The sequence below is a fragment of the Somniosus microcephalus genome, chromosome 14, assembly GCF_052327205.1.
Source record: "Somniosus microcephalus isolate GS21.2 chromosome 14, FLI_Smic_1.0, whole genome shotgun sequence".
NCBI classification, from domain to species: domain Eukaryota; kingdom Metazoa; phylum Chordata; class Chondrichthyes; order Squaliformes; family Somniosidae; genus Somniosus; species Somniosus microcephalus.
This window is the reverse complement of record NC_141000.1, coordinates 134,594,939-134,608,894: the sequence shown is the minus strand read 5'-3', so window position 1 is coordinate 134,608,894 and position 13,956 is coordinate 134,594,939. Positions and strand designations below refer to the sequence as shown.

The following is a 13,956-nucleotide window of genomic DNA, read 5'->3' as shown; positions in this document are numbered from 1 at the left end:
TTTTTCCAGCATTTTCTGTTGTTATTTCGGATTTCCAACATCTGCAGTATTTTGCTATCGCACTACTCCGCTCTCCTCGCCCTCACACAGCTCTGCCCACCCTCGCCCTGCCCCTCCTCGCCCTCCTGGCCCTGCCCCTCCTCGCATCCCCTCGCCCACCCGTCTCGCCCCCGCTCACCCTCCCTCCTCGCCCTCGCTCACCCTACCTCCTCGCCCTCGCTCACCCTCCCTCCTCGCCCTCGCTCACCCTCCCTCCTCGCCCTCGCTCACCCTCCCTCCTCGCCCTCGCTCACCCTCCCTCCTCGCCCTCGCTCACCCTCCCTCCTCGCCCCCGCTCACCCTCCCTCCTCGCCCTCGCTCACCCTCCCTCCTCGCCCTCGCTCACCCTCCCTCCTCGCCCTCGCTCACCCTCCCTCCTCGCCCTCGCTCACCCTCCCTCCTCGCCCCCGCTCACCCTCCCTCCTCGCCCCCGCTCACCCTCCCTCCTCGCCCTCGCTCACCCTCCCTCCTCGCCCTCGCTCACCCTCCCTCCTCGCCCTCGCTCACCCTCCCTCCTCGCCCTCGCTCACCCTCCCTCCTCGCCCTCGCTCACCCTCCCTCCTCGCCCTCGCTCACCCTCCCTCCTCGCCCTCGCTCACCCTGCCCACCCTCAGCCTGGCTTCCCCACCCTGCCCGCCCTAGCCTGCCCACACTGCGCGCCCAAGCACTGCCCGCCCAAGCCCTGCCCCGTCCTGCCCACCTTCAGCATGCCCCGCCCTGCCCGCATTCAGCATGCCCCGTCCTGCCTGCCTTCAGCATGCCCCGCCCTGCCCGCCTTCAGCATGCCCTGCCCTGCCCGCCTTCAGCATGCCCCGCCCTGCCCACCCCGCCCTGCCCATCTTCAGCATGCCCCGCCCTGCCCGCCTACAGCATGCCCCGCCCTGCCCGCCCCGCCCATCTTCAGCATGTCCCACCCTGCCAGCCCAAGCCCTGCCCCGTCCTGCCCACCTTCAGCATGCCCCGCCCTGCCCGCCTTCAGCATGCCCCGCCCTGCCCACCCCGCCCTGCCCATCTTCAGCATGCCCCACCCTGCCCGCCTTCAGCATGCCCCGCCCTGCCCACCCCGCCCTGCCCGCCTTCAGCATGCCCCACCCTGCCCGCCTACAGCATGCCCCGCCCTGCCCGCCCCGCCCATCTTCAGCATGTCCCACCCTGCCCGCCCAAGCCCTGCCCCGTCCTGCCCACCTTCAGCATGCCCCGCCCTGCCCGCCTTCAGCATGCCCCGCCCTGCCCGCCTTCAGCATGCCCCGCCCTGCCCACCCCACCCTGCCCATCTTCAGCATGTCCCACCCTGCCCGCCCAAGCCCTGCCCCGTCCTGCCCACCTTCAGCATGTCCCGCCCTGCCCGCCCAAGCCCTGCCCGTCCTAGCCCTGTCCTCGCCTTGCCCGGTCTTGTACAAAGGCTGGTAACAAGAGCAATAATGAAAATCTTCTAACTCAAGCTAATTATGAATTGCTTTCGGTAACGGGTCACTAGGACTAGTTATTGCTTAATTCAGTGTAAATTTTAACCTGAATATGTTACTAGAATAGAATCGTTTAACAATGTATCTGAAATGAATTACACACAGATCATTTACAAACAACGTCACTCATTATTACTGTAATTAGTCTTATCATTAATGTGATTAATAATCTTGTTAGTCACAAAGCGAGATGTTTACCTCAGAGATGCCTGAGTCCAGGAAGTTCCGGAATACTGACTGCCTGTAGTAGGGGCTGATGGTGGAAGAGAAGAAAGGAAAGAGGTCATAGTCAAAAAGACCTTCTCCAAAAAACTGATCAAAGAGGCGGCTTGGATAGAAAGATCCCAGAGAACGTCTGAACCAGGGGTACTGAATGGCAAGATCCATACTGCCGAGTATTTGTGATCTCGTCTCCACACAATGCTGCAGGAGTGTCGATCCCAGCGACCAGACCCATTTATATACTTATGGTACTGAATAGACCGGTAATCTGGATGGTTCTGGAATGATGAACTCATGACGAAAGTTGGAAAAACTGTTGGTTGTCAGCAGATGGAGGACGGGTGACTGGACAGGACACTCCCAGCTTTGCTGACAGAGGAAACTAACTCCACAAATCATCTCGCTGCTCTAAAGCAAAAGGCAGTCTGTTCAGGCAAAATTAGATAAGGCACAGACTAGCTGCAGATTTCTATTACACTGCACTGTTACTGGGGAACAACCAACCTAGTGATAAATTAGCAACTCCACAAAGTGTGTTACATGGGATATCAGAGAGCTGGGAGTGTGTTACACAGGATATCAGAGAGCTGGGAGTGTGTTACACGGGATATCAGAGAGCTGGGAGTGTGTTACAGGGATATCAGAGAGCTGGGAGTGTGTTACAGGGATATCAGAGAGCTGGGAGTGTGTTACAGGGATATCAGAGAGCTGGGAGTGTGTTACACAGGATATCAGAGAGCTGGGAGTGTGTTACACGGGATATCAGAGAGCTGGGAGTGTGTTACAGGGATATCAGAGAGCTGGGAGTGTGTTACAGGGATATCAGAGAGCTGGGAGTGTGTTACAGGGATATCAGAGAGCTGGGAGTGTGTTACACGGGATATCAGAGAGCTGGGAGTGTGTTACACGGGATATCAGAGAGCTGGGAGTGTGTTACACGGGATATCAGAGAGCTGGGAGTGTGTTACACGGGATATCAGAGAGCTGGGAGTGGGTTACAGGGATATCAGAGAGCTGGGAGTGTGTTACAGGGATATCAGAGAGCTGGGAGTGTGTTACACGGGATAGCAGAGAGCTGGGAGTGTGTTACACAGGATATCAGAGAGCTGGGAGTGTGTTACAGGGATATCAGAGAGCTGGAAGTGTGTTACACAGGATATCAGAGAGCTGCGAGTGTGTTACACGGGATAGCAGAGAGCTGGGAGTGTGTTACACAGGATATCAGAGAGCTGGGAGTGTGTTACAGGGATATCAGAGAGCTGGAAGTGTGTTACACAGGATATCAGAGAGCTGGGAGTGTGTTACACGGGATATCAGAGAGCTGGGAGTGTGTTACACGGGATAACAGAGAGCTGGGAGTGTGTTACACGGGATAACAGAGAGCTGGGAGTGTGTTACACGGGATATCAGAGAGCTGGGAGTGTGTTACACGGGATATCAGAGAGCTGGGAGTGTGTTACAGGGATATCAGAGAGCTGGGAGTGTGTTACACAGGATATCAGAGAGCTGGGAGTGTGTTACATGGGATATCAGAGAGCTGGGAGTGTGTTACAGGGATATCAGAGAGCTGGGAGTGTGTTACACGGGATATCAGAGAGCTGGGAGTGTGTTACACGGGATAGCAGAGAGCTGGGAGTGTGTTACGCGGGATATCAGAGAGCTGGGAGTGTGTTACACAGGATATCAGAGAGCTGGGAGTGTGTTACACGGGATATCAGAGAGCTGGGAGTGTGTTACATGGGATATCAGAGAGCTGGGAGTGTGTTACAGGGATATCAAAGAGCTGGGAGTGTGTTACACGGGATATCAGAGAGCTGGGAGTGTGTTACACGGGATATCAGAGAGCTGGGAGTGTGTTACACAGGATATCAGAGAGCTGGGAGTGTGTTACAGGGATATCAGAGAGCTGGGAGTGTGTTACACGGGATATCAGAGAGCTGGGAGTGTGTTACACAGGATATCAGAGAGCTGGGAGTGTGTTACATGGGATATCAGAGAGCTGGGAGTGTGTTACAGGGATATCAGAGAGCTGGGAGTGTGTTACACGGGATATCAGAGAGCTGGGAGTGTGTTACACGGGATAGCAGAGAGCTGGGAGTGTGTTACGCGGGATATCAGAGAGCTGGGAGTGTGTTACACGGGATATCAGAGAGCTGGGAGTGTGTTACACGGGATACCAGAGAGCTGGGAGTGTGTTACACGGGATATCAGAGAGCTGGGAGTGTGTTACAGGGATATCAGAGAGCTGGGAGTGTGTTACAGGGATATCAGAGAGCTGGGAGTGTGTTACACGGGATATCAGAGAGCTGGGAGTGTGTTACAGGGATATCAGAGAGCTGGGATGGTGTTACACGGGATATCAGAGAGCTGGGAGTGTGTTACAGGGATATCAGAGAGCTGGGAGTGTGTTACACAGGATATCAGAGAGCTGGGAGTGTGTTACACAGGATATCAGAGAGCTGGGAGTGTGTTACATGGGATATCAGAGAGCTGGGAGTGTGTTACATGGGATCACACAGAGCTGGGAGTGTGTTACAGGGATATCAGAGAGCTGGGACTGTGTTACACAGGATATCAGAGAGCTGGGAGTGTGTTACACGCGATATCAGAGAGCTGGGAGTGTGTTACATGGGATATCAGAGAGCTGGGAGTGTGTTACAGGGATATCAGAGAGCTGGGAGTGTGTTACAGGGATATCAGAGAGCTGGGAGTGTGTTACACGGGATATCAGAGAGCTGGGAGTGTGTTACACAGGATATCAGAGAGCTGGGAGTGTGTTACACGGGATATCAGAGAGCTGGGAGTGTGTTACATGGGATATCAGAGAGCTGGGAGTGTGTTGCAGGGATATCAGAGAGCTGGGAGTGTGTTACACGGGATATCAGAGAGCTGGGAGTGTGTTACAGTGATATCAGAAAGCTGGGAGTGTGTTACATGGGATATCAGAGAGCTGGGAATGTGTTACATGGGATATCAGAGAGCTGGGAGTGTGTTACATGGGATATCAGAGAGCTGGGAGTGTGTTACACGGGATATCAGAGAGCTGGGAGTGTGTTACACGGGATATCAGAGAGCTGGGAGTGTGTTACAGGGATAGAAACACAGAAACATAGAAGATAGGAGCAGGAGTAGGCCATTCGGCCCCTCGAGCCTGCTCCGCCATTCAATGAGATCATGGCTGATCATCCAAATTAAGTACCCTGTCCCTGCCTTCTCCCCATATCTCTTGATCCCTTTAGCCTCAAGAAATATATCCAACTCTTTCTTGAATATATTTAATGAACTGGCCTCTACCGCCCTCTGTGGCAGAGAATTCCACAGGTTCATCACGTCTAAGAGAGTTGGGAGTGTGTTACACGGGATAACAGAGAGCTGGGAGTGTGTTACAGGGATATCAGAGAGCTGGGAGTGTGTTACACGGGATAACAGAGAGCTGGGAATGTGTTACACGGGATAACAGAGAGCTGGGAGTGTGTTACACAGGATATCAGAGAGCTGGGAGTGTGTTACAGGGATATCAGACAGCTGGAAGTGTGTTACACAGGATATCAGAGAGCTGGGAGTGTGTTACACGGGATAACAGAGAGCTGGGAGTGTGTTACACAGGATATCAGAGAGCTGGGAGTGTGTTACACGGGATAACAGAGAGCTGGGAGTGTGTTACAGGGATATCAGAGAGCTGGGAGTGTGTTACACAGGATATCAGAGAGCTGGGAGTGTGTTACAGGGGATAGCAGAGAGCTCGGAGTGTGTTACGCGGGATATCAGAGAGCTGGGAGTGTGTTACACGGGATATCAGAGAGCTGGGAGTGTGTTACACAGGATATCAGAGAGCTGGGAGTGTGTTACACGGGATATCACAGAGCTGGGAGTGTGTTACACGGGATATCAGAGAGCTGGGAGTGTGTTACACGGGATAACAGAGAGCTGGGAGTGTGTTACACGGGATATCAGAGAGCTGGGAGTGTGTTACACGGGATATCAGAGAGCTGGGAGTGTGTTACACGGGATATCAGAGAGCTGGGAGTGTGTTACACGGGATATCAGAGAGCTGGGAGTGTGTTACACGGGATATGAGAGAGCTGGGAGTGTGTTACACGGGATATCAGAGAGCTGGGAGTGTGTTACACGGGATATCAGAGAGCTGGGAGTGTGTTACACGGGATAACAGAGAGCTGGGAGTGTGTTACACGGGATATCAGAGAGCTGGGAGTGTGTTACATGGGATATCAGAGAGCTGGGAGTGTGTTACACGGGATATCAGAGAGCTGGGAGTGTGTTACACGGGATATCAGAGAGCTGGGAGTGTGTTACAGGGATATCAGAGAGCTGGGAATGTGTTACACGGGATATCAGAGAGCTGGGAGTGTGTTACACGGGATAACAGAGAGCTGGGAGTGTGTTACACGGGATATCAGAGAGCTGGGAGTGTGTTACACGGGATATCAGAGAGCTCGGAGTGTGTTACGCGGGATATCAGAGTGCTGGGAGTGTGTTACGCGGGATATCAGAGAGCTGGGAGTGTGTTACACAGGATATCAGAGAGCTGGGAGTGTGTTACAGGGATATCAGAGAGCTGGGAGTGTGTTACACGGGATATCAGAGAGCTGGGAGTGTGTTACACGGGATATCAGAGAGCTGGGAGTGTGTTGCATGGGATATCAGAGAGCTGGGAGTGTGTTACACAGGATATCAGAGAGCTGGGATTGTGTTACGCGGGATATCAGAGAGCTGGGAGTGTGTTACACGGGATATCAGAGAGCTGGGAGTGTGTTACACGGGATATCAGAGAGCTGGGAGTGTGTTACAGGGATATCAGAGAGCTGGGAGTGTGTTACACGGGATATCAGAGAGCTGGGAGTGTGTTACATGGGATATCAGAGAGCTGGGAGTGTGTTACGCGGGATATCAGAGAGCTGGGAGTGTGTTACACGGGATATCAGAGCTGGGAGTGTGTTACACAGGATATCAGAGAGCTGGGAATGTGTTACGCGGGATATCAGAGAGCTGGGAGTGTGTTACACGGGATATCAGAGAGCTGGGAGTGTGTTACAGGGATATCAGAGAGCTGGGAGTGTGTTACACGGGATAGCAGAGAGCTGGGAGTGTGTTACATGGGATATCAGAGAGCTGGGAGTGTGTTACACAGGATATCAGAGAGCTGGGAGTGTGTTACAGGGATATCAGAGAGCTGGGAGTGTGTTACACAGGATATCAGAGAGCTGGGAGTGTGTTACACAGGATATCAGAGAGCTGGGAGTGTGTTACATGGGATATCAGAGAGCTGGGAGTGTGTTACATGGGATCACACAGAGCTGGGAGTGTGTTACAGGGATATCAGAGAGCTGGGACTGTGTTACACAGGATATCAGAGAGCTGGGAGTGTGTTACACGCGATATCAGAGAGCTGGGAGTGTGTTACATGGGATATCAGAGAGCTGGGAGTGTGTTACAGGGATATCAGAGAGCTGGGAGTGTGTTACAGGGATATCAGAGAGCTGGGAGTGTGTTACACGGGATATCAGAGAGCTGGGAGTGTGTTACACAGGATATCAGAGAGCTGGGAGTGTGTTACACGGGATATCAGAGAGCTGGGAGTGTGTTACATGGGATATCAGAGAGCTGGGAGTGTGTTGCAGGGATATCAGAGAGCTGGGAGTGTGTTACACGGGATATCAGAGAGCTGGGAGTGTGTTACAGTGATATCAGAAAGCTGGGAGTGTGTTACATGGGATATCAGAGAGCTGGGAATGTGTTACATGGGATATCAGAGAGCTGGGAGTGTGTTACATGGGATATCAGAGAGCTGGGAGTGTGTTACACGGGATATCAGAGAGCTGGGAGTGTGTTACACGGGATATCAGAGAGCTGGGAGTGTGTTACAGGGATAGAAACACAGAAACATAGAAGATAGGAGCAGGAGTAGGCCATTCGGCCCCTCGAGCCTGCTCCGCCATTCAATGAGATCATGGCTGATCATCCAAATTAAGTACCCTGTCCCTGCCTTCTCCCCATATCTCTTGATCCCTTTAGCCTCAAGAAATATATCCAACTCTTTCTTGAATATATTTAATGAACTGGCCTCTACCGCCCTCTGTGGCAGAGAATTCCACAGGTTCATCACGTCTAAGAGAGTTGGGAGTGTGTTACACGGGATAACAGAGAGCTGGGAGTGTGTTACAGGGATATCAGAGAGCTGGGAGTGTGTTACACGGGATAAGAGAGAGCTGGGAATGTGTTACACGGGATAACAGAGAGCTGGGAGTGTGTTACAGGGATATCAGAGAGCTGGGAGTGTGTTACACGGGATAACAGAGAGCTGGGAGTGTGTTACACAGGATATCAGAGAGCTGGGAGTGTGTTACACGGGATAACAGAGAGCTGGGAGTGTGTTACAGGGATATCAGAGAGCTGGGAGTGTGTTACACAGGATATCAGAGAGCTGGGAGTGTGTTACAGGGGATAGCAGAGAGCTCGGAGTGTGTTACGCGGGATATCAGAGAGCTGGGAGTGTGTTACACGGGATATCAGAGAGCTGGGAGTGTGTTACACAGGATATCAGAGAGCTGGGAGTGTGTTACACGGGATATCACAGAGCTGGGAGTGTGTTACATGGGATATCAGAGAGCTGGGAGTGTGTTACACGGGATAACAGAGAGCTGGGAGTGTGTTACACGGGATATCAGAGAGCTGGGAGTGTGTTACACGGGATATCAGAGAGCTGGGAGTGTGTTACACGGGATATCAGAGAGCTGGGAGTGGGTTACAGGGATATCAGAGAGCTGGGAGTGTGTTACAGGGATATCAGAGAGCTGGGAGTGTGTTACACGGGATAGCAGAGAGCTGGGAGTGTTTTACACGGGATAACAGAGAGCTGGGAGTGTGTTACACAGGATATCAGAGAGCTGGGAGTGTGTTACAGGGATATCAGAGAGCTGGAAGTGTGTTACACAGGATATCAGAGAGCTGCGAGTGTGTTACACGGGATAGCAGAGAGCTGGGAGTGTGTTACACAGGATATCAGAGAGCTGGGAGTGTGTTACAGGGATATCAGAGAGCTGGAAGTGTGTTACACAGGATATCAGAGAGCTGGGAGTGTGTTACACGGGATATCAGAGAGCTGGGAGTGTGTTACACGGGATAACAGAGAGCTGGGAGTGTGTTACACGGGATAACAGAGAGCTGGGAGTGTGTTACAGGGGATATCAGAGAGCTGGGACTGTGTTACACGGGATATCAGAGAGCTGGGAGTGTGTTACAGGGATATCAGAGAGCTGGGAGTGTGTTACACAGGATATCAGAGAGCTGGGAGTGTGTTACATGGGATATCAGAGAGCTGGGAGTGTGTTACAGGGATATCAGAGAGCTGGGAGTGTGTTACACGGGATATCAGAGAGCTGGGAGTGTGTTACACGGGATAGCAGAGAGCTGGGAGTGTGTTACATGGGATATCAGAGAGCTGGGAGTGTGTTACACGGGATATCAGAGAGCTGGGAGTGTGTTACACGGGATATCAGAGAGCTGGGAGTGTGTTACAGGGATAGAAACACAGAAACATAGAAGATAGGAGCAGGAGTAGGCCATTCGGCCCCTCGAGCCTGCTCCGCCATTCAATGAGATCATGGCTGATCATCCAAATTAAGTACCCTGTCCCTGCCTTCTCCCCATATCTCTTGATCCCTTTAGCCTCAAGAAATATATCCAACTCTTTCTTGAATATATTTAATGAACTGGCCTCTACCGCCCTCTGTGGCAGAGAATTCCACAGGTTCATCACGTCTAAGAGAGTTGGGAGTGTGTTACACGGGATAACAGAGAGCTGGGAGTGTGTTACAGGGATATCAGAGAGCTGGGAGTGTGTTACACGGGATAACAGAGAGCTGGGAATGTGTTACACGGGATAACAGAGAGCTGGGAGTGTGTTACACAGGATATCAGAGAGCTGGGAGTGTGTTACAGGGATATCAGACAGCTGGAAGTGTGTTACACAGGATATCAGAGAGCTGGGAGTGTGTTACACGGGATAACAGAGAGCTGGGAGTGTGTTACACAGGATATCAGAGAGCTGGGAGTGTGTTACACGGGATAACAGAGAGCTGGGAGTGTGTTACAGGGATATCAGAGAGCTGGGAGTGTGTTACACAGGATATCAGAGAGCTGGGAGTGTGTTACAGGGGATAGCAGAGAGCTCGGAGTGTGTTACGCGGGATATCAGAGAGCTGGGAGTGTGTTACACGGGATATCAGAGAGCTGGGAGTGTGTTACACAGGATATCAGAGAGCTGGGAGTGTGTTACACGGGATATCACAGAGCTGGGAGTGTGTTACACGGGATATCAGAGAGCTGGGAGTGTGTTACACGGGATAACAGAGAGCTGGGAGTGTGTTACACGGGATATCAGAGAGCTGGGAGTGTGTTACACGGGATATCAGAGAGCTGGGAGTGTGTTACACGGGATATCAGAGAGCTGGGAGTGTGTTACACGGGATATCAGAGAGCTGGGAGTGTGTTACACGGGATATGAGAGAGCTGGGAGTGTGTTACACGGGATATCAGAGAGCTGGGAGTGTGTTACACGGGATATCAGAGAGCTGGGAGTGTGTTACACGGGATAACAGAGAGCTGGGAGTGTGTTACACGGGATATCAGAGAGCTGGGAGTGTGTTACATGGGATATCAGAGAGCTGGGAGTGTGTTACACGGGATATCAGAGAGCTGGGAGTGTGTTACACGGGATATCAGAGAGCTGGGAGTGTGTTACAGGGATATCAGAGAGCTGGGAATGTGTTACACGGGATATCAGAGAGCTGGGAGTGTGTTACACGGGATAACAGAGAGCTGGGAGTGTGTTACACGGGATATCAGAGAGCTGGGAGTGTGTTACACGGGATATCAGAGAGCTCGGAGTGTGTTACGCGGGATATCAGAGTGCTGGGAGTGTGTTACGCGGGATATCAGAGAGCTGGGAGTGTGTTACACAGGATATCAGAGAGCTGGGAGTGTGTTACAGGGATATCAGAGAGCTGGGAGTGTGTTACACGGGATATCAGAGAGCTGGGAGTGTGTTACACGGGATATCAGAGAGCTGGGAGTGTGTTGCATGGGATATCAGAGAGCTGGGAGTGTGTTACACAGGATATCAGAGAGCTGGGATTGTGTTACGCGGGATATCAGAGAGCTGGGAGTGTGTTACACGGGATATCAGAGAGCTGGGAGTGTGTTACACGGGATATCAGAGAGCTGGGAGTGTGTTACAGGGATATCAGAGAGCTGGGAGTGTGTTACACGGGATATCAGAGAGCTGGGAGTGTGTTACATGGGATATCAGAGAGCTGGGAGTGTGTTACGCGGGATATCAGAGAGCTGGGAGTGTGTTACACGGGATATCAGAGCTGGGAGTGTGTTACACAGGATATCAGAGAGCTGGGAATGTGTTACGCGGGATATCAGAGAGCTGGGAGTGTGTTACACGGGATATCAGAGAGCTGGGAGTGTGTTACAGGGATATCAGAGAGCTGGGAGTGTGTTACACGGGATAGCAGAGAGCTGGGAGTGTGTTACATGGGATATCAGAGAGCTGGGAGTGTGTTACACAGGATATCAGAGAGCTGGGAGTGTGTTACAGGGATATCAGAGAGCTGGGAGTGTGTTACACAGGATATCAGAGAGCTGGGAGTGTGTTACACAGGATATCAGAGAGCTGGGAGTGTGTTACATGGGATATCAGAGAGCTGGGAGTGTGTTACATGGGATCACACAGAGCTGGGAGTGTGTTACAGGGATATCAGAGAGCTGGGACTGTGTTACACAGGATATCAGAGAGCTGGGAGTGTGTTACACGCGATATCAGAGAGCTGGGAGTGTGTTACATGGGATATCAGAGAGCTGGGAGTGTGTTACAGGGATATCAGAGAGCTGGGAGTGTGTTACAGGGATATCAGAGAGCTGGGAGTGTGTTACACGGGATATCAGAGAGCTGGGAGTGTGTTACACAGGATATCAGAGAGCTGGGAGTGTGTTACACGGGATATCAGAGAGCTGGGAGTGTGTTACATGGGATATCAGAGAGCTGGGAGTGTGTTGCAGGGATATCAGAGAGCTGGGAGTGTGTTACACGGGATATCAGAGAGCTGGGAGTGTGTTACAGTGATATCAGAAAGCTGGGAGTGTGTTACATGGGATATCAGAGAGCTGGGAATGTGTTACATGGGATATCAGAGAGCTGGGAGTGTGTTACATGGGATATCAGAGAGCTGGGAGTGTGTTACACGGGATATCAGAGAGCTGGGAGTGTGTTACACGGGATATCAGAGAGCTGGGAGTGTGTTACAGGGATAGAAACACAGAAACATAGAAGATAGGAGCAGGAGTAGGCCATTCGGCCCCTCGAGCCTGCTCCGCCATTCAATGAGATCATGGCTGATCATCCAAATTAAGTACCCTGTCCCTGCCTTCTCCCCATATCTCTTGATCCCTTTAGCCTCAAGAAATATATCCAACTCTTTCTTGAATATATTTAATGAACTGGCCTCTACCGCCCTCTGTGGCAGAGAATTCCACAGGTTCATCACGTCTAAGAGAGTTGGGAGTGTGTTACACGGGATAACAGAGAGCTGGGAGTGTGTTACAGGGATATCAGAGAGCTGGGAGTGTGTTACACGGGATAACAGAGAGCTGGGAATGTGTTACACGGGATAACAGAGAGCTGGGAGTGTGTTACAGGGATATCAGAGAGCTGGGAGTGTGTTACACGGGATAACAGAGAGCTGGGAGTGTGTTACACAGGATATCAGAGAGCTGGGAGTGTGTTACACGGGATAACAGAGAGCTGGGAGTGTGTTACAGGGATATCAGAGAGCTGGGAGTGTGTTACACAGGATATCAGAGAGCTGGGAGTGTGTTACAGGGGATAGCAGAGAGCTCGGAGTGTGTTACGCGGGATATCAGAGAGCTGGGAGTGTGTTACACGGGATATCAGAGAGCTGGGAGTGTGTTACACAGGATATCAGAGAGCTGGGAGTGTGTTACACGGGATATCACAGAGCTGGGAGTGTGTTACATGGGATATCAGAGAGCTGGGAGTGTGTTACACGGGATAACAGAGAGCTGGGAGTGTGTTACACGGGATATCAGAGAGCTGGGAGTGTGTTACACGGGATATCAGAGAGCTGGGAGTGTGTTACACGGGATATCAGAGAGCTGGGAGTGGGTTACAGGGATATCAGAGAGCTGGGAGTGTGTTACAGGGATATCAGAGAGCTGGGAGTGTGTTACACGGGATAGCAGAGAGCTGGGAGTGTTTTACACGGGATAACAGAGAGCTGGGAGTGTGTTACACAGGATATCAGAGAGCTGGGAGTGTGTTACAGGGATATCAGAGAGCTGGAAGTGTGTTACACAGGATATCAGAGAGCTGCGAGTGTGTTACACGGGATAGCAGAGAGCTGGGAGTGTGTTACACAGGATATCAGAGAGCTGGGAGTGTGTTACAGGGATATCAGAGAGCTGGAAGTGTGTTACACAGGATATCAGAGAGCTGGGAGTGTGTTACACGGGATATCAGAGAGCTGGGAGTGTGTTACACGGGATAACAGAGAGCTGGGAGTGTGTTACACGGGATAACAGAGAGCTGGGAGTGTGTTACAGGGGATATCAGAGAGCTGGGACTGTGTTACACGGGATATCAGAGAGCTGGGAGTGTGTTACAGGGATATCAGAGAGCTGGGAGTGTGTTACACAGGATATCAGAGAGCTGGGAGTGTGTTACATGGGATATCAGAGAGCTGGGAGTGTGTTACAGGGATATCAGAGAGCTGGGAGTGTGTTACACGGGATATCAGAGAGCTGGGAGTGTGTTACACGGGATAGCAGAGAGCTGGGAGTGTGTTACACGGGATATCAGAGAGCTGGGAGTGTGTTACACGGGATATCAGAGAGCTGGGAGTGTGTTACGCGGGATATCAGAGAGCTGGGAGTGTGTTACACAGGATATCAGAGAGCTGGGAGTGTGTTACACGGGATATCAGAGAGCTGGGAGTGTGTTACATGGGATATCAGAGAGCTGGGAGTGTGTTACAGGGATATCAGAGAGCTGGGAGTGTGTTACACGGGATATCAGAGAGCTGGGAGTGTGTTACACGGGATATCAGAGAGCTGGGAGTGTGTTACACAGGATATCAGAGAGCTGGGAGTGTGTTACACGGAATATCAGAGAGCTGGGAGTGTGTTA

The 13,956-nt window shown here is 51.9% G+C and overlaps 1 protein-coding gene across 1 annotated transcript in view; it reads right to left on the bottom strand.

Annotated features, from left to right (window-relative positions):
* The window catches only part of cryaa (crystallin, alpha A), a 53,791-nt gene extending 51,854 nt beyond the window's left edge, over positions 1-1,937 (bottom strand). Inside the window, exon 1 of the mRNA XM_086007352.1 lies at positions 1,704-1,937. Coding sequence (XP_085863478.1) covers positions 1,704-1,892 — 189 coding nt within the window. The 5' untranslated portion in view covers positions 1,893-1,937. The remainder of the gene's footprint in view (positions 1-1,703) is intronic.
* Between the last annotated feature and the right edge of the window lie 12,019 nt (positions 1,938-13,956).